The following is a 21,143-nucleotide window of genomic DNA, read 5'->3' as shown; positions in this document are numbered from 1 at the left end:
TCTGAAGAAGAGGCTAATCTCCCTCAAATAGCATTGTGTGCCCTTATATTCCAGTCTCTTATTTAAATGAATGCATAGTTGATAGAGTCATTAGGACCCAAGCAACCAGATTGCTAAAATTGCAAACTGGAGAGCTGCTGAATAACAAGGAAAAGAACTCAAAAAACCACAAATAATAAAATATGGAAACCAATTGCAATTGGTCACAGAATATCACTTTCTACATCAAACTAAAAGTTAATTTAAAAGTGAACAACCCTTTAATTTTTACATGTGATAAAAGGTTATTATAGCTTTACAATGAATTTTAATTGTTATTTGTTTCCCCACAAAATAAAACGTCTCCCCTTCAAACACTAGATCCGTTTTCTGAGCAAATCTGGCTGCAGGATGCCTCTCCTTAATCTCAAAACAATGGCAAAAAGGGGGATTAGCAGAGAATGGCAATAATAGCATTTGTCTGATTGTCTGGTATTCCCGTCTCATTTGTCCTAATGGTATTGTGATTATTTGCAGAACTGCTGTATATTTTCCAGGCATAGTTCACATACACAACAGATATGTTTATATAAGCTCCTCAAATACACTTTGACGTGAGAACATTATGTGCCCCTTTCATTAACTGCCGGACTAACTACAATAGCTTGGAGAGCTGCACAATAGAAAAAGAACAAAAGCCCATTTGGTTAAATATGTTCTTTATTTATTCCCAGGGAAATGCAAAGTGGACAGTTAAGTTATCAGCAATATCAGAATCATCATTTTAATGGTTTATTAAGTTTGTAGAATGGCAGGGATTGTGTTCTCCCAACTGCAGCTTCAATCATTTGTAGACAAATATGAGACAGGGAGCTTAAATTAATTGTACAGGTATGGACCTGTTATCCCAGAATGCTGAGAACCTTGAGTTTTCCGGATAGAGAATCTTTTTGCATTTTGGATCTTTCCTTTAGTCCACTTGAAAATCATGATAACATTAAATAAAAACCAATAGGCTGGGTTTGCTTCCAATAAGGATTAATTGTTGGTATCAAGTTCAAGCTTCTGTTTTAATATTACAGAGAAAAAGGAAATCATTTGGATAAAATGGAGTCTATGGGAGATGGCCTTTGCGTAATTCAGAGATTTTTGGATAACGGGTTTCCTGATAATGGAACCTGTACCCGAATCAACAGTTGGTCTCAAGCAGAGCTCAACCTGTGATTGGAATAGAGATTTGATTTAATTTAAAGGGGTTGTTCACTTTCCAAACACTTTTTTTCAATTCACTTGTTTTTAGATTGTTCCCCAGAAATAAAGACTTTTTCCAATTACTTTCCATTATTTATTTTTTACTGTTTTTCCAAAAAGGCTAGCAATAAATAATAAGCATTACAATAAAATGAGCACTACAACCACACACCATTTTCAGTTGCAAGCTGAAAATAGATGAATAGGTGTAGGCAGGATAGGTGCATAGTGCTGCTCCATCAGAACAGATTTTTTTATATTTAATTTTGAAATCCAACATGGAGCTAGACATATTGTCAGTTTCCCAGGTGCCCCAGTCATGTGACTTGTGCTCTGATGAACTTCAGTCACTCTTTACTGCTGTACTGCAAGGTGGAGTCATATCATCCCCCTCTCCCCCAGAAGCCTAACAACAGAACAATAGGAAGGTAACCAGATAACAATTCCCTGACACAAGATAACAGCTGCCTGGTAGATCTAAGAACAACACTCAATAGTAAAATCCAGGTCCCACTGAGACACATTCAGTTACAGTAGGAGAAACAACAGCCTGCCAGAAAGCAGTTCCATCCTAAAGTGCTGGCTTTTTCTGAAAGCACATGACCAGGCAAAATGACCTACACAACAATATTACAAATTAAAAAAAATACACTTGCTGGTTCAGGAATGTAATATTGTATTGTAGAGTGGAATTATTTGCAGTGTAAACAGTGTAATTTAGAAATAAAAACTACATCATAAAATCATAGTGTGTCTATAGAACCCTATTATATTTATTGTTATTTAAATTATGTTTTTTTCTGATAATTCTGAGCTAATATCGCAGTAGAGTGGCTAAGGGGTGGTAGCAATTCTGCTTTGTATTGCAGGGGTCCTACATTCGATTCCAGCCAGAGCAATACCTGCCAGGAGTTAATAATAATGTCCTTGTCTGGGTGGGTTTTCTCTTGCTACTCTTGTTTCCTCCCATAGTCCAAAAACATACAGGCTGGTCAATTGGCTCCTGATAAAACTGACCAGTATGTGAGTGAATGTGTATTGACAGGCACTGGATTGATGGATATATATAGTGAATAAAGTACCTCCTCTTGTAAAATATAAGGATATTATAAGTTACCGAGGAGTTTCATGACCATGGAAATCACCTGAAAATTTGCCAGCGAATAAAAATTTTGGACGCATGCCCGAAAAGTTGATCACATCAAAATCACCGCGCATCAACACTATTGGACGCCCATTAACTTTAACGCCGGTGTCAAAATTGACGCAATCGACTTTTCGGACGTGCCTCCAAGATTGACGGCGCAGACGGCAATTTTCGAGTTTCACAAATTTTTACACAGTTTCACAGATTTTTCTGCAAAAATATATGGGCGCCAATGGGTTGTAAGACTGCATCAACTAGGCGATGCGGTTCTCGATAGAAGGAAAAATCAAACCTGCCCGATTGATATCTTGCTGATTTTTGGCCTGATATCAATCAGGGGGACCCGTCGGAAGCCCCCACACACTGGCAGATAAGCTGCCGAATCAGTATAAAGGACCGATATCGGCATCTCTAATCTGCCCGTATATGGCCTTAAGTCATGTGACAGAAATGACATCACTAAGCTCCGATTATAACTGATGACATCACTAAGCACCGTTTATATAGTGAATAAAGTACCCCCTCTTGTAAATTATAAGAAATTATAAATTACCAAGGAGTTTCACTACCACATAAAAACACGAGGCCGAAGGCCATATAAATATACATACTAAAGGGTCTGTATTGATGCTGTACAGCTATAAACAAAGCGTGACGGTTTCTCTTTTTTTCCCATTTGAAAGCTCCAGCCTTTGCAGAGTGAGTCGCATGATCCGCTTTCAATCAACTCACGCTAATCACTTGTGATAGTTGCAAAATTTAGCCTGGATCTGCTTGCCCTAATCTAGATTGACAGCGAGTGCAGGAAAAGTAAAGGGGGCAGAGACACAGATAAACAGAAGCGCAGGGACAGAGCAGCCACGCCGACTTTCTCTTTGTTTCACTTACCTTTCAGTCCCATTTTATTGGTTGTTAGGAGACCAGAATATCACAGTTACATCAACAACAGGTGCACTGTGAGTCTCCCATGCAGCAACAGGCAGCAACGGGGCTGGTCAGGCAGCAGAGGTAATATCTGTACCTCTTTGCATGAATTATTTATCATTACTGGAGACGGTACTCCAGTTTCCTCTATATTTAGTTCTGTATAGAGAGCTCCTGCCTTTGCACTTATATATATATATATTTATGTATGATTCTTCTGCTAGCACCAATACGACTCTGAAGGTTCTCTGAGTGGTAGCTGCATCTAGTATTTATGCCTTAATTCTCCTATAAGCTCCGGCCTCAAAGCTTTTATTAAAGCTTGGTGAGTAATCAGCACGGATGTTCCACGGCAGACGGATGAACCCATTGTGACATTAGACCTTTATTTTGCAGTACATTTTTTTTCTGTTAAATTATTATTTTTTTTGCCTATCATGAAGATCTTTAGAGTGCATTCTACGTAACCAACATTGGGACTGGAATTTTCTTACTGAATGGAAACTTGAGAACTAATGGCTTTTCCCTCCACCTCTTTTATTCATATGTTACTATGTCTGCCTTGAGTGGGCAAAGGGACTTTATCTTTTTGGGCAACTGGGAGAGCTGCACTTTCCATGCTGGTGGGACTGTTACTGATCACCTCCTCACTTCATGTTGCCATGCTCAAACCTCCCAAGGGTAAAAATGTGTCCTGGGTAAGTCTAAAAAAAAAGTCTAAATTTCTTAATTGTCTGCTGAAGAATACTGATATGTTATTTTTGTTCCTTATAACAGCCGTGCACCTTTAAATGACCTTTCAGTACCTTTTAGACAGTGATGTTTTTAGACAGTTTACAGTGGTTCTTTGTTTTTATTTATTGTGGTTCATTGTTCAGGAGCTTCCCAGTTTGGAATTTCAGCAGTGATCTGGTTGCTAGGCTCCAATTTATCCTAACAACCCGACAGTGGTTTATGTAAAAGATTAGAAGATGATTACTAGAGGGCCTGAATAGAAAGATCAGTAATATAAAGGATCACGAGTAATAGATTCAGAAGGTTACTTTGCTAGGTAGAAACAACAATTTGCCGTATACATTAAATTGTTTTACCATGAAAATATTAAATAATATTCAAATACAAAATTGCTTGAGGGACTTCCCTTTTTGATATTCTACTTGTGTACGGAATGATATTTGGAAATGGACGGCATTTTGTTTAGCTGTTTTATGGTTGGATTCAGTATTCAGGCACCAACAGTACAGCCCCCGAGTTGGGATCATCATTCAGCGCTGGGCTTAAAATCTCATCTATATTTAGAAAGGCTAATGCTTAAAATCTCAACACTTAACCCAATTGCATTTCACTAGGTCTCTCAGGTCAGTGATATCAACGAGGAAGAGCTTAATGCTTTGAAATCCCAAATGGGGAATTTCATTAAAATGTACATGATCAAAAACTGTTGATTTTTGTATGTCTGTCTGTATGTGTCTTATCTGCATCTGTCTACCTCCTAAAATTATGTATTATTACATTTTATCGACTTGGCCTTTTATAGCAGGACATATTTGGACCTGTATTAATTATAGAGTACTGTACAATGTTTTTTTACTATGGAAATCAATGATTTATAGTCTTTCTCAAAATTCAAAGCAGGAATATTGTTTCTGAACTGCCAACATGTTTTGGAACTCCCGGCTTTCTTCTAATATGATTATATTTTACAAAAGGGGGTGTATTATTCCCTGTATATTCTTATATGAATTACAGTTTAGGACATACATTATGTGCTCAGTAGGGATGTCGCGGACTGTTCGCCCGCGAACTAATTCGCGCGAACATCGACTATTCGCGTTCGGCGAATGTTCGCGAACGTCGCGCGACGTTCGCCAATTTGGGTTCGCCTTAGCTGGCGCTTATTTTTGCCCTCTCACCCCAGACCAGCAGATACATGGCAGCCAATCAGGAAGCTCTCCCTCCTGGACCACCCCCACACCCCCTGGACCACTCCCCTTCCATATATAAACTGAAGCCCTGCAGCGTTTTTTCATTCTGCCTGTGTGTGCTTGGAAGAGCTAGTGTAGGGAGAGAGCTGTTAGTGATTTGAGGGACAGTTGATAGTAACTTTGCTGGCTAGTAATCTACTTGATACTGCTCTGTATTGTAGGGACAGAACTCTGCAGGGATTTGAGGGACATTTTAGGTTAGGTAGCTTTGCTGGCTAGTAATCTACCTTCTACTGCAGTGCTCTGTATGTAGCTGCTGTGGGCAGCTGTCTGTCCTGCTGCTGATCTCTCATCTGCATCTGTTCTTCAAACAACTGCCACCTAGCTGTCTAAATATCAATAATAATACCGTCTCCAGAAACACCACCCGAGTGACGTTTTTCAAGCAGCAATAATATATTCCGTATCCAACGGCTGTAGTGTATACGTTGCCCTTGCAGGCATTATTTGCCCAGTCTTTAACCAAGTGCCACCTAGCTGTGTGAGCTTTTTCACATTCCGTGTCCAGAAACATCACCTGAGTGACGTAGTGTGATTTCTGCCCTTTACAGCACAAAACGCAGCGCTGTGTCAACAATGGATTTTTCAGATACATTTTTGCCCTTGATCCCCCTCTGGCATGCCACTGTCCAGGTCGTTGCACCCTTTAAACAACTTTAAAATCATTTTTCTGGCCAGAAATGTCTTTTCTAGCTTTTAAAATTCGCCTTCCCATTGAAGTCTATGGGGTTCGCGACGTTCGCGAACTATTCGCATGTTTTGTCGCAAGTTCGCGAATATGTTCGCGAACATTTTTTCCGCCGTTCGCTACATCCCTAGTGCTCAGTATAAATGACTTCCTCTAGGTGGCAAACTAATATTTTTAATACCATTTGTGCTAAAATGAATACATCGAAGAAGATAAGGCAGTTAAGTGTACCCTGCTTTACTGCCAAAATATAACTTACTGTATCATGAGACAGCAAAGTCTCTTGGGGCTGCATGTATTACAACTACTAGTCTAGTTCAGTTACAATCATGGATATGATCTGGGGCCACCATTAGTAATCAACTACTACGTGACAGGGCCCCCAAGTTATTATCCCACATTAACTGTGTCCTGGGCCCATGGGTAGTGGCGCTTGCAACAAACAGGACTGGTTCCCAATGAGAAAAAATGTCCCACACTCACAAGGACAGATCCACACCATATGCCAAAACCACCTGAACCCCCCCCCCCTGCAAGCTCTGAGCCCTTTGCAACCAACAAATCCCACATTTGCATCTCTCGGGCCCCTCTGCCATGCGGGTCTTTTACTGGATTACCCCTAACCCATTCCTCCTTCCTGATGGCAACCCTGTGTCATAGCCGTAAAGCTTATAAATAGAATATTCAAAGTTCCCTTGGAATCCACTGACATGCACAATACAATTAACATTCAAACTTGTCTTTATATAAATCAAAGGATTCTTCTGTTAGTTTTAATATTTACAGTAGCGGTAATTAGTTTTGCTTCTGGTATCAATGGGGCTCTTAACTGAGATTTAAAACCCACCAAACCAGGACCCCATTGGCTTCTAGTGAGTCTGCTCTTGGTCACTGGTCGCCATCAGAAAGTTTGGGCATCAGATGTAACAGCCAAACCTCTAGCACACTATGTTGTTCTGCATTTGCTTTAAAGCTACAGGGGTAGGGGCATAATCTGCTGAATCAACCATTTATGGCAGCATTGTTGCATCATGGGTGTATGGATAAATAGTGCCCTGTATGACTGATTCATTCGGGTTGAGGTTGAAAAATCCTATTGGACAAGAACCACATAGGGCCATGAAAGTGAGCGCACTTCTGACTGCTGTGTACTAATCATTGTCCCAGGGACTAGACAATGTGAACATATGACTATGAAGATTCTCATTCACACAGGTCATGGTCTATCTAGTATAGGTAAATCTAAAAACAACTGGACTTGCTGAGTAATCATTGAAGAAGTTTCACTACTCATCCGAGCAGCTTCTTCAGTTCAACTCGGATGAGTAGTGAAATGTCTTCATTGATTACTCAGCAAGTCCAGTTGTTTTTAGAATTACTTATACTAGATATACAAAGAGAACAAATCTGTTAAAGGAAAACTAAAGCTTAACTTTTTTAAAGAAGTAGGGTAGAAATGTTGTACATTATGTTTTGTGCTTCTTTATCAGCCCAAGGCAACCACAGCCCTTTAGCAGTAAAGATCTGTGTCTCCAAAGATGCCCCATTAGCTCCCCATCTTCTTTTTCACTGCACATGCTCTGTGCTGCTGTCACTTACTGAGCTTAGGGACCCACTCACAATATACAGTACACATAGAATAGAAATGTCACAATATAAGGCTGATTTGTAATTAATACAGATAATTACTACATGGAAGCGCAGAAACCAGTGCAATTAGCATCAAAATTTAATAATCAGCCCTGTAGCATCAGCTTATATTACAGACAAACCTAATTTTGCTGGATAATTAGTGACGAGCCCTAAGTTTAGCTTCTCAACAGCTGCTCAGAGCCCACTGAGCATGTGAGTGTCACAGACACTTTCCAAGATGGTGACCCCCTGTGACATTGCTGGATCATTGCTGCTGTTGAGAAGCTGAAACTTTAGGCTGGTGAAATAAGTTCAGTATATAAAATATGGCATTTTAGCCATATTATTGTTTAGGGTTTAGTTCTCCTTTAAAGATCTGCATGGTGAGTGTGGCAAACATGTCTGTGCTGCTACTTTGGCAGTTCACAGTTTAAACAGTCTAAACAAAATCTGGGAACCAGCATTTCTTTGGGACAGGACATGTTCAGCTGAACCTATTGCTCCCTTGTACTGCTATTCGGACCTGCAGTATGAGTGGAGAACTTAGTATGTTCAGTTTGTGCTAGTTAAGCTGGTGCTAATGCGATAAACCTCCAACAGTCCGTATGCACATATACTTGCCTAATATCATGCTTTATGAGCAAATAAGGCTTGTACATGTTTGAATGACTTTTACACCCTTCTGCCCAAAGTTCTTACATAGAAGGAGCTTGTTATGACATTTGCATTCTAAATAAATTTGTCATTCTGTATCCAGTAGGCTGGATACACAAAGCCTCTTCTTATTCTCCATGGTAAATGCATGGTTAATAGCTCATTGGAATGAGTGATATGCAACAATACTTACTCTAAAAAAAAAGATTAAATCTAAGGGGGGGATATTTACTAAAACTGAAATGTATCAATTTTTTTTTTAAAAAACAAAGTCCATGAATTTAACTCATTTATCAAGAGATCAGCTCAAAGAAGTCGGTGCAGGAAAATTCTTGACAAAATCGAGTGTAAATTCGAATCGTGCAAATTTTTTAATTGTGGCCCGAAAACCCAGACTTTTTCAGATTATCATACGAAAACCAGCGCAGATCACGATGTGAAGAAACGTCTTCAGGGACATCTGCTGTTGACTTCTACATGATCTCGACATGTTTAAGATGGAGTATTTTGAGATTCAGATTCTTAGCAGCTTTGGGGTATAATAAATCTCTAAAAATTCCAGTTTTTTTCCTCTAAAAATTAGAGTTTTCGCCTTTAAAAACTCGACCAGAAAAAACATTGAGGTTTAATAAACCGACCCCTAAGACTGCAGGGTGCAAGTGAAACAGGAGGCTGTAAAGAATCCTTAGGAACCCACAGAAGTGCACCATCATTGGTATTCAACAGCATCTTTTCAGGGCCAAACATAACTGCTCTATTTGTCCAGTTATATCCAGTTGACAAGTAAATGAGAAAGAGCAGATGCCTTCAGCATCACACATTAACTGAGTTATGCAACAATGGCAAGTAAAATTAGTAGTTAGGTGACATGGGCTGCAATCCAATTGGTTTACAGTATTGTCTGTTGAAAATTACATCCGAGTGGGCCAGATATTTAGCCACAATTGTCCTAACTGTTGTATAGATCCTATGTAAGTGTGCCTTGTGAGGGGTTACCACTCCTATGACAATACCTGTGTATTCTTCTTTATGCAGTACTTCAAAGAAATGTAACCCTAAATTACTGCTTACTATGCTGATGTCAAGTGATACTATTCTACAGTTACCTTCTTTTCTCCTTGCTTTGGCACCTATCATAGTAGTGACATCCCAGCAAATAATCAATAACTAATTTGAAGAAGGTCAGCCTTCAGCTGCTCAGTCTTTTCATACGGAATCAATTTTTTTGGCTCTTATTTGCACCTGACTGTAAAATATTGCTTTCACAGGACTTTATAAAATGGTTCTTGTATAAACCCTTTATAATGATAATGATAGGTCCTTTAAAAGGATGAATGCAAAACAAGCAGAATGTTGTGTTCCAGCTGTTGTCCTTACAGACAGCAGAATATAACTGAAAGGGAAGCTCTATGCCGTGCTTCAGGGCTGGAACTAGGGATTGCTCTATAAAACAATTCAAAGTAGAATAATCCTAGACAAGAGTCTGCTTAGCAGGGATATGAGTAAGAAATGTATATACAAGGACATTAGTTATTGATCATGTGCTGGGAAGTCATTCCTGTGCTCGTAGATCCTGAAGCAAAAAAAATAATGAGGTAACTCGAAATATGTCTTGACATTTATTTCAGTAACCACATTTAGAAAGGGAGACATTGGTAAATAAAATTGGAGGTTCTACTTCTACTTGTTCCATCTGAGACAGATTAAATACATGCAATAAACACACAGTAACAGCACTCTCTTGTAGTCGTAATTGAACAAGCCACCCATGACATCTTAAGAATATAGTAACTATTGAATATCATATAAAGTGTAGAATAGCAGAGAAATCTACATAGATAGGGAAGTCTATATTTTTTCCAGCTGGTAACTGTAGACAAACTAGGACACCATGGGCAAATGCACTCACTACATAAGGGCTAGTTGTACTGAAATGGAAGTGTGTTTGGGGCCTCCTCAATTGAAAAAGATTTGGGGATTTTTAAGGATAACAGACTGTACAACTATAAGCAGTGGTTAAAGCGCAGGGAATATAATGCCGTCTTGCATAAAAAGTGTATTACATTGAAGAATGGCAACATAATTGTGCCTTGGTAAGACCTCTTCTTGAGTATGCAGTGCAGTTTTTAACCCCAGTCTTTACAAAGGATTGTCACCAAAAATATGTTTTACACGTTGTTTAACATTTGCAACTAAACTGGTGAAAAGAGTGAAATTATTAAACTATGAAAAAATGCTCTTGTTTGGGGACTACACTTTACAAGCACTGTACATTAAAAGATATTATAGACTGATAACGGGAAAAGGTTCTTTATGCTGCTGGCAGTGATGTTGTGGATTGACCTACCAGATTTTGAGATGGCAGATTCCATTAATGCTTTACATCACAGTGAGTTGGTGGAATCATTTGTCTTTTTTCCAATACGGAAATGTATGTATGTATGTATACACAGTACCCAAAAATGAGCCGCATTTACAGGACCTAATAAAGAATGAAATATTTTTTAATGAAGGTTACAGACTAAGCTTTCGGCCTACCCTACCTCTCACTTTGAGAAAGGTCTGTAGCCTTCATTAAACACATTTTATCATTAATTTTTAAGTCCTGTGAGTGCAACTCATATTTGGGGATTGTGGATGATTTGCTGACTCTGCACCCAGGCAATAATTATTAATTTGAAATTATTAATATTAATTAATATATATATGTCGTCCTCAAGAAGGAGCACTCGCAGGTCTTACGAATAATCAAAAAATGTTACTACTAACGTTTCGGCTGGAACACCAGCCTTTCTCAAAGTGATATTTACTAATTAATACGCTCAGGAAACTTTTTTCTTCATTTGTAGCTGTTGTTTCTAATGATGGGCGAATTTATTCGCCAGGCGCGAATTTGCGGCGAATTTGCGCGTTTCGCCGCCAGCGAATAAATTCGCGAATCGCCCGCGAAAATTTGCGTCAAAGAATTTGCCGGCGTCAAATTTTTTTTTTCGAAAAACGGACGCCGGCGCCATAAACGGGCGCCGGCGTCGGAAAAACGGGGCCGGCGTCAAAAACGGGCGCCGGCACGGTTTCGCAAATTTTTCGCCGTTTCGCGAATTTCGCGAGAAATTAGCGAATTTTTCGGCGAAGCGAAACGGCGCAAATTCGCCCATCACTAGTTGTTTCCCTAAGTCAGGGATCCCCAACCTTTACAACCTGTGAGCAACATTCAGAAGTAAAAGGAGTTGTAGCAACACTAGCATGAAAAATGTTCCTGGGGTGCCAAATAAGAGCTGTGATTGGCCATTTGGTAGCCCCTATGTGGATTGTCAATCTACATTGAGGCTTGGTTTGGCAGTACATCTGGTTTTTATCCAACCAAAACTTGCCTCCAAGCCCGGAATTCAAAATTAAGCACCTGCTTTGAGGCCACTGGGAGCAACATCCAAGGGGTTGGAGAACAACATGTTGCTCGCGAGCTACTGGTTGGGGATCACTGCCCTAAGTGATGCTACAGATGAGTTCATGCTTCCAAGGAGGCAGTCTCGTTAGTGTGGATATTAAATGTAAAAAACTCCACTTAAAAAAAAAATTTGTGTTTTGTATGATAAATTATTTTAACAGACTCCTGCTGGGTTTCCCTCTCTAGTGCTGTCTCCTTAGGAAGGCAACTGTCAAAACATGTTTTCTTGATTGTCGTATAATAACCTAATGAATTCACAGACACGCTCTAAACAGGCAGGCTCTGAATTTAAAAAGGAAAAAAAAGACTTTTTCTTTTCAGTTAAAGAAGTTACCAAATCAGGAAGCCTTTTTTTTATTATTGTATATGGGATGTGTGCTCAGTTAGAATAGTCAGATTTTGCAAGGTTGTAAATTGAAGCTTCACTGAGCTCCACAAAGCTACAATTTGATTGTTACTTTATATTACTTATCTTTCTGTTCAGGCTGTCTCCTATTCATTTCAGAGTTTATCATTCAAACCATTGCCTGGTTGCTAAGGTAAATGTGACCCTAGTAAGCACATATCTGCTGAAATTCCCAACTGCAAAGCTGCCACAAAATACAGAAATCAATAGAGGTTGTACATTATCTCAAAATATGATAGGAAATGCACCAAATCTACTTTTTTGGAATTTGGCCAAATACTGAATTTTCCACAAAGGATTTTCACATAAAATCATGTGATTTGAAGGGTTCAGATTCAGTTTGAACAGGCACTTGGATTTTAATGGATCCAAATCCTAAGCATTTATGTCAGTTATTGTTGTTATGACAATCAGTGAGAGGCGTTTGTATTAATTCTGTAACCCCTTTCTTTCTGTTCTTATTGAAATGACCCGGTTAAAGGGGTTGTTCACCTTTGAGTTAACTGTTAGTATGATGTGTAGAGAATGCTATTCTGAGATTATTTGTGTTTTTTGAGTTATCTTTATTCAGCAGCTCTCCAGTTGCTAGGGTCCAAATTACCCTAGCAACCATGTATTGATTTGAATAAGAGACTGGAATATGAGTATGAGAGGCCTGAATAGAAAGATGAGTAATAAAAAGTTGCAATAAATGTGTTGCCTTACAGAGCATTTGTTTTTAGATGGGGTCAGTGACCCCCATTTGAAAGCTGGAAAGAGTCAGAAGAAAAAGGCAAACTGTACAAAATAAATAATGGGAATAATGGGAATCAACTGAAAAGATTCAGCATACTAAGGGGCAGATTTACCTAGGGTCGAATATCGAGGGCTAATTAACCCTCGATATTCGACTGCCGAATTGAAATCCTTCGACTTCGAATATCGAAGTCGAAGGATTTAGCGCTATTCCTACGATCAAACGATCAAAGGATTTTAATCCATCTATTGAAGGATATTCCTTCGATCAGAAAATTGTTAGGAAGCCTATGGGGACCTTCATAAATGACCTTGTGGTTGTACAACTGTACAATAAATATACTAAAAATGGATATGGTGAAATAATTTAGAAACATATAACATACAGTAGAAATAATGGTGCTCTAATCATCAGCTAGTGGATTCAGGTCATCCCTACAAAAAATGCAGACCAACTGAAGCAAGGCCATTAAAATGTACTAAAAGTTAATTTAGGGGAACTACCCTTTAAAGATTGAATTTCAATTTTTTTTTTTTTGTGATATTATTCAATACCGCTTTCTTATGCCGGAAAGCTTTCAGTGCTATTCGTCTCTGATTCGTATTCGGGTTCGTTTACATAGGGAATTGTGGTGCTATGATTCATTTTAAACTGTAAACCACATAAACCAGTCTGTATCCTTTTCCCTGTGAAGTAATCTCAGTGGCCCCTTTATAGCTGTAAAACTAATAGTGTTCTGCAACACATCAGGGTCTGCGTTTACGTTTGTGTAGCCCTCTGGAAAACATATACACCCCCAGCATACGCCAGGGCCTTTGTTACTCTAGTTTTAACATCATATTCTGGGAAAAAAGTCTCCAAATAGATGCAAATAGAGAATGCATGTTTGATACAGAGGATACAAAGGACATTTCCACCATCAATTAACCCTAAATGTCCCTTTTTGATTGTTTAAAAAAAAAAAAAAAGGATACAGCAACTTCTCCCTCCCAGCCCATGCACCTCCTAAAGCCAAACCAGTGAAACGCAAGTCAGACATACAATCTACTCTACCACCCTTTTATGGTTCTCTACCTCCTATAGTGAATTATGGTATACAACTAGGCATGTATTTTATACTGTATTGTATGCACATATTGCTGTGATGTTACACTCAGGGCTGGGCCTGAGGCAATACAGCTTGGCTTGGCACACACACACTTCTCTCATTGCCTGCAACCCTGCCCACTGCTCTGCACCAGACAATTCACTACACCCCACCCTTGTGCCGTTGTTCCCTGCACCGAACCTCCTTTTCCCCTAGCCCCAGGGCCGGAACTAGTGGTAGGCAGAGTAGGCACATGCCTAGAGCACAAAAACTGGGGGGGGGGCACCAGGCACGTACCTCCTCTGTCGCCAACTGTATTTACTATCTGCCGTGCATTTCCACTTCTGCGAATGAGTGCGTCGATTCGCACATGCGCATCACGAGTGGCATTTTGCGCATACGTGCGACCAGGTTGACTTGGGCGCCTGGCCGGCCTGGCCGGCCTGGCCCGGCTCTGCCTATCCTCAACACATTTTGAACATTCCAATATTTGCAAACTGATTCTACAGACTCCCCTCTTCGATGTGTATGCCACATGCCACAGAGGTATGTCTCTAGTATTCCCCCAACTGTTTCACCCTAGGCATGTGCCTCTTCTGCCTACTTTTAGTTCTGGCCATGGCAGTGCCAGACCAAGTCAAGAAGGCACACAAGCTAAGGAAGAGGGTGGTGAAGAATAGGGATAAAGGGTGTGACAGAATTTGCCAGTGCAAAATACCTCCATTTCCCTCACCCAAGGCCCATTGCTGGATTTCCAAAATACCCTCCCCTACGCCCAGTGTTGAACTGGGATGCAAGGGGCCCACCAGAAAACCTTAGACCGTGGGCCCACTTTTCAAACTATTATACCTTGTTTCCTCTCTCAACCTCTTTATTCTCCTAGTCTTTTATCTCTACATACTATACTCAATTTTTCCATTATTAAGCCTCTTAAAGAAATAAGGAATGGCCATGAAATAGGCCAAATGATTAGAAGCAAGAGGGCCCAATGACACCTGGGCCTACCGGGAGTTTTCCCAGTCTGACACTGTCCGTCTGCCTCCTGCGCCCCCAACACATGCGGGGATCTCAATGCTCCGGTAGGCTCCTCTACTCTTTGCTCTGGGTGTCCCAGTGAGTATAATAGATGTGGCTGGGTGGCATGCCGCCCCTAAAAATTTGCCGTCCTAGGACCTGGTCCTTGCAAAAATCTAGGGGTAGGCAGAGTGGCAGACAGAAGAGGCATGTGTTTAGTGCTCCCCACTATTGCACCAAAGGCACATGCCTCTTCTGCCTACCCCCTGTTCTGGCCCTGGTTAAAGAGTAACTATACATTGCTGGACATGGAAGTGAATTTCTTATTATTGTGAATGGTAGTTTGGGCCATCCACCTATGATTTTAGTGCCCCAGAATTCAACAGGTTTTGACTATTCAAAGTGTACTACTATATATATATATATATATATATATATATATATATATATATATATATATATATATATATATATATATATATATATACTATTGAATTTGACTATTCAGAATTTATGAGATAAATGTCATAAATGCTACTATAACCTTAAATGGGTTGTTTACTTTTGAGTTAACTTTTATTGCGGTGTAGAGAATGAAGCCAATGTGCATTTGGTTTTAATTTTTTATTGTTTATGGTTTTTGAGTGATTTAGCTTTTTATTCAGCAGCTCTCCAGTTTACAATTTCAGCAGTCTAGTTGCAAAGTACCCTAACAACCTCATACATTGATTTCAATAAGAGACTGGAATATGAATAGGAGAGTACATCAGTACATGTATAGAAAGATGAGTAATAAAAAGATTTCAGATTTTTTAAATAAAAAAGTCTGACCAAACTAGAATCCACGATGTGACCTTATTTATTATTAAAAAAGCATGATGTAATGGGATCGAGGACAAACTAAAACTCCAGCGTATCGCTCGATATTTTTGGGATATTTCCCAAAAAGTGCAAATTTTTGGGATTTTTTTTTTCCGAAAAGTCAGAAATAGTCAGATTTTCAGCCTAATTCCATTCAGACTTTAATAAATAACCCCCAAAATGTGTAGCCTTACAGAACATTCGTGTTTTTTTTTGATTGGGGTCAGTGACTTTGAAAGCTGGAAAGAGTCAGAAGAAGAAGGCAAATCATTCAAAAACTATAACAAATAAATAATAAAGACCAATTGAAAAGTTGGCCAATCTATAACATACTCAAAGTTAACCTAAATGTGAACCACCGCTTTAATGGACAACATACACAAATGGTAGCCTACCTTTTCCTTTTTGTTTTGTAGTATTCACTATTCTTAAACGTTTTCATTTATATTTTTAGTATATCTTATTACAGGCAAGAGTTAAATATTTAACATGCTACTTTCTTTCCGTTCTACTCTGCGTGTCCCATTCAGATTATAGTTTCTACCTATACAATTTGGGACAGCCAACATTTTATTTAAATTCATTCATTTCACCTGATGAAATAATTTATGAATCAAAACAACTTTCCAATATACATTCAATAAAAATTGATAATAATAACTGCTATTAAAGTCAGTATTAGTGATGGGCGAATATGTGAATTTGCGACAAATTGCTGCGTTTTGCCGATGATACAGAAAAATACCGCTTTCAGCAGTAACAACATTTATAAATAACATTAAAAGCCACTGATAAATTGCAATGAATGTATATTGGCATGCCGCCAATGCCAGGGAATGGCATTTTCTTTCATTAGGTGAAATTATTATTTTAGGGTTTACCTCCCCTTTTTTCACAAATAAAAAAAAGGAGAGTTGTTCACCCAGTGAACTTTGTCTGAATTCTCATGACGGGAGACAAGGTGTGAGCAGCTGTTTTTGAATATTAAGAAGGAAAGGCATTTGTGTCTCTTGTTAAATCCGTGATTGACGTAATCTGCCTAAATCTTCTTAACACAAAACAATCATTTTGAAGCATACTGGGAAAGGCAGGCCGGGAACAAATGCAAGAAACCGGTCAGACAAATTTGCAGCGAAATGAGATGAAAATGATTTTTTGTTCTGCTCTTGATCTGGCCCTGCTGAAAATGCGTAAGGTTTTTTTCTTACTAGACAGGAAGGGGTTTATTTAATAAAATCCGAATGTAAAAATCGTGTGTTTTTCGAGATTTATTATCCCCTGATGCTGCAAAAAGCCGGAATCTGAAAATCCGCAATCTCAGACCTGTCAAGGGCCTGTATAAGTCAATGGAAAAGTCATCTATCTCAAGTTGAAGTTTTCATGAGCTGTGCTGACTTTTTTTGGAGTTTACAGACAAAAACTCGAAAAATTAGACTCATTTGGTAAAAAAAGTCTGAGAAACTCCAGCTATTCAGGCTAAGCCTGAAAAATTAAAGCAATTTGGGAGAAAGCCTGAAAAATTAGAGCGATTACGGTTTTCACTCAATTTTATCAAGGCTTTCCGTGATCCGAATAAATCGAGTTTTTTCATTAATAAATAAGATAAAATCGGGGCATGTTAGTTTGGTCATGGTTTTTTCCTAATAAAATATTAGGTAAATTCAGTTTTTAGTAAATAACCCCCTAAGTGTGTATTTTTCCTGTATAGCCCATAAACGAAGGTAAGAGATAAATTATTGGATTGCAATATCACAACAAGCCATACAATGCCGTATATTTTCTTAATGTGATGTTGTCTGAGTGGCATATATTCCTTTTCTTTATGTACCTAGAGCATCACTTGTCTTTTGATGCAGAAAGTGCATCAAGTGTTGGACTGAGCTAATTTGGGCCCACCAGTAACCCAACCTCTAGGGCCACCTTCCCCCATCAACTGCCACTGATCCTTTGCATGCCAAACAAACACACCCCAATCAATGCTGCAGATACGTGGCATGCTGCAAAATTCCCCCCCCCATTTTGGATTTTGATAAATCTAAATCTACCACTTAGAGTTGTTTCTATAGTAAACGATTTACTCCTCAACCTCAACCTAACATTTCTTCCTTGCGACCAACAGTCATGCTGTGAGCCACTGACAGGTTACATGGAACTGGTTGGCTGACAAGCACTTTATTAGTATCTTGTACATGGATCTAACCTAAAAAATGTTTCAGTTGGACCTCAATATTTATTATTGTTATGCATCTATTGTTTTGTTCTCGGGGTGGGGGGCCTAGGAAACAAAATTTAGGTAGAATGTGATGATTCAAAAGTATTCTTATTCTTAATTTACTTTCTTTATTCCTTTTTTTTTTTTAAAAAAAAATATTTACTATTAGGGGCCCATTCATTAAGTTCGAGTGAAAGAATAGAAGAAAAAAAACTTCGAATTTTGAAGTGTTTTTTTGGCTACTTCGACCATGGAATGGGCTACTTCGACCTTCGACTACGACTTTGACTTTGAATCAAATGATTCGAACTAAAAATCGTTCGACTATTCGACCATTCGATAGTCGAAGTACTGTCTCTTTAAGAAAAAACTTCAACCCCCTAGTTCGCCACCTAAAAGCTACCGAAGTCAATGTTAGCCTATGGGGAAGGTTCCTTTAGGCTTGGCTAACTTTTTTTGGTCAAAGGATAATCCTTCGATCGTTGGATTAAAATCCTTTGAATCGTTCGATTCAAAGGATTTAACCGTTCGATCGAACAATTATTCCTTCGATCCTTCGATCGAACTATTTGCGCAAAATCCTTCGACATCGATATTCGAAGTCAAAGGATTTTAATTCTCACTCGAATATCGAGGGTTAATTAACCCTTGATATTTGACCCTTGATGCATTTGCCCCTAAATCTTCCGTTTTTATTTTAAAATTGCTCCCTGGTTGCTACGGTAATGAACCCCTAGCAACCAGATACCACTTTAAATTTCAAAATCCTAGGAACGTCAGCAAGTAAAATTTAAATGTTTCAAAAACCATAAAGCATTAAATCTGCTGTCACAGCAAGTTTGTTCACTGGGGGTGCATAACAAAGTGTCACTCTGAAGTAATTATACCTTTCTTTCTCCTTTAGAAATCTTGAGACATTTTGAGAATTTTCAAACACACACTGATGTGCCCATTGGGTTGAATGTATCGTGGCAAGTTTGAGCTGCCCAGTTTTTAAACTAAATAATATATAAAAAACTCGAACTGCAGGAAAACCATGATTTTTATTTGAAGGGGATGCTTGCCTTTAAATTAACTTTAAGTTTAGATAAAGTTATTCATCGAATATTTTGCAGTTGGTTTCAATTTATTTGTTTGTTTAGAAGCTCTCCAGTTTGGAATTTTAGCAGCTATCTGGTTGCTAGGGTCTTGTTTAACTTAGCAACCAGGCAGTGGGTTGAATAAGAGACTGGAATATGACTATGCATTATATGAATGTACCTATAAATATGACTATGCTTGCTGCCTGCATAGAATGGGAAGGAAAAATAAGTAACCATTAGTGATGGGCGAATTTCTCCCGTTCCGCTTGACCAAAAAATTAGAGAATTTCCTGCGAAATTTGTGAAACGGCAAAAAATTTGCGAAAATATGGTGAAACTCGAAAATTGATGGGCGCGTCAATTTTGGAGCTTGCGTCAGTTTTGACTCCGGTGTTTAAGTCAATGGGCACAGGGTCGGACTGGGGGGCTTGGGGCCCACCAGGGCTACTGCCCCAGGGCCCCCCTCCAGCCCCCACTGCCACTCCGGCATGCCGCTTTGGGTACCTGCTTGAGCTCACACACCACGCCAATGCGTACGTGTGTGGCGTTTGTGCGCATGCGTAAACATTTTATTTTACCTTGGACACTTGTGGGCCACTAAGAAGCGGATCTGGGCCGGCAGGGCCCACCAGGTCTTTTCCCGGTATCTCGCCGGCCCAGTCTGACACTGAATGGGCATCCGAATAGTGTTGACACGCGGCGATTTTGACGTAAGCAACTTTTTGAATGCAAATTTTTTCGGGAGTTTTACAAATTTATTTGCCAGCAGCGAAACGCGGAAATTCACTGCGAATTTGTGCCAGGCGAATTTATTTCGCCCATCACTAGTAACCATAATAATAAAAGTTTAAGCTCATTGAGCAATAGTTTTTTTGAATGCTTGGGTCATTGACCCCCATTTAAAGGAAAAATATACCCCCAAAATGAATACTTAAGCAACAAATAGTTTATATCAAATTGAATGACATATTAAAGAATCTTACCAAACTGGAATATATATTTACATAAATATTGCCCTTTTACATCTCTTGCCTTGAACCACCATTTCGTGACTCTATCTGTGCTGCCTCAGAGATCACCTGACCAGAAATACTACAACAGTGACTGTAACAGGAAGAAGTGAGGAAGCAAAAGGCAGAACTCTGTCTGTTAATTGGCTCATGTGACCTTACATGTGGTTTGTATGTGTGCACAGTGAATCTTACAATCTCAGGGGGCGGCCCTTATTTTTTAAAATGGCAATTTTCTATTTATGATTACCCAATGGCACATACTACTAAAAAAGTATATTATTATGATAATGGTTCATTTACATGAAGCAGGGTTTTACACATGAGATGTTTTACTCAGTATCTTTTAATAGAGACCTACATTGTTTGGGGGGTATAGTTTTCCTTTAAAAGCTGGAAAGATGTAGCAGAGGAAAAATAAATAATTATGACCAATTGCAAAAGATGCTAGGAGTAGGAAATTCTATAACACAGTAAAAGTTTATTTATAGGAGACCTACCCCTTTTTCTACATTCCTTATCTCCACCATTGAAAACTCAGCCCTCTATGTTCTTTATCCTTATTTACGTGAATAAACCCCACCACCTTCCATCCAAATCCTGTCTTCCAGGCTGCTTCTCAGCATGACGGTAGAGGGATTATATCACTTGATTCTGAAAAAAAAATGATGTTAGTCTTTGTTTGCTTTCGAACCTGCCAAACATTTTCAATGATGTATTTTTCTAGGCTGATGTGAAAGATGATCAAAACTGGATTTTTTCTTGTGACGTTTGTGACGTTTATGCACAGATTGGGTTTCTTGAGAAAGTTTTTTCTTTTCTTCCAATAGCCGCTGTAATACGAATGTGCTCTCTTGGATTCCGAAATTATTATTATTGCACATTCCAGAGGAAACTGGGAGACGTGCCAACATACCATCGCTGGCCTCTTCTTCCTCCACCTTACTCTTGTAAAATATGAATATTTATGTAATGAACTCTGCATTGCCTTTTCATATATTTTGTTAGCCTTGTTTTTTTTTTTTCACTG

At 39.0% G+C, this 21,143-nt stretch overlaps 1 protein-coding gene across 6 annotated transcripts in view; it reads left to right on the top strand.

Moving 5' to 3' along the window:
* The window catches only part of cacnb2.L (calcium channel, voltage-dependent, beta 2 subunit L homeolog), a 182,593-nt gene that overhangs the window by 46,530 nt on the left and 114,920 nt on the right, over nt 1-21,143 (top strand). Inside the window, exon 1 of one of the 6 annotated variants that reach the window (XM_041565863.1) lies at nt 3,236-3,999. The exons of the other annotated variants lie outside the window; for them this stretch is intronic. Coding sequence (XP_041421797.1) covers nt 3,919-3,999 — 81 coding nt within the window. The 5' untranslated portion in view covers nt 3,236-3,918. Of the gene's footprint in view, nt 1-3,235; nt 4,000-21,143 lie in introns of those variants that run through there. 6 annotated transcript variants of the gene reach the window in all.

The sequence above is a fragment of the Xenopus laevis genome, chromosome 6L (assembly GCF_017654675.1).
Source record: "Xenopus laevis strain J_2021 chromosome 6L, Xenopus_laevis_v10.1, whole genome shotgun sequence".
In the NCBI taxonomy this organism is placed as follows: domain Eukaryota; kingdom Metazoa; phylum Chordata; class Amphibia; order Anura; family Pipidae; genus Xenopus; species Xenopus laevis.
The sequence above is the reverse complement of the archived record's forward strand: the minus strand, read 5'-3'. Positions and strand labels throughout refer to the sequence as shown.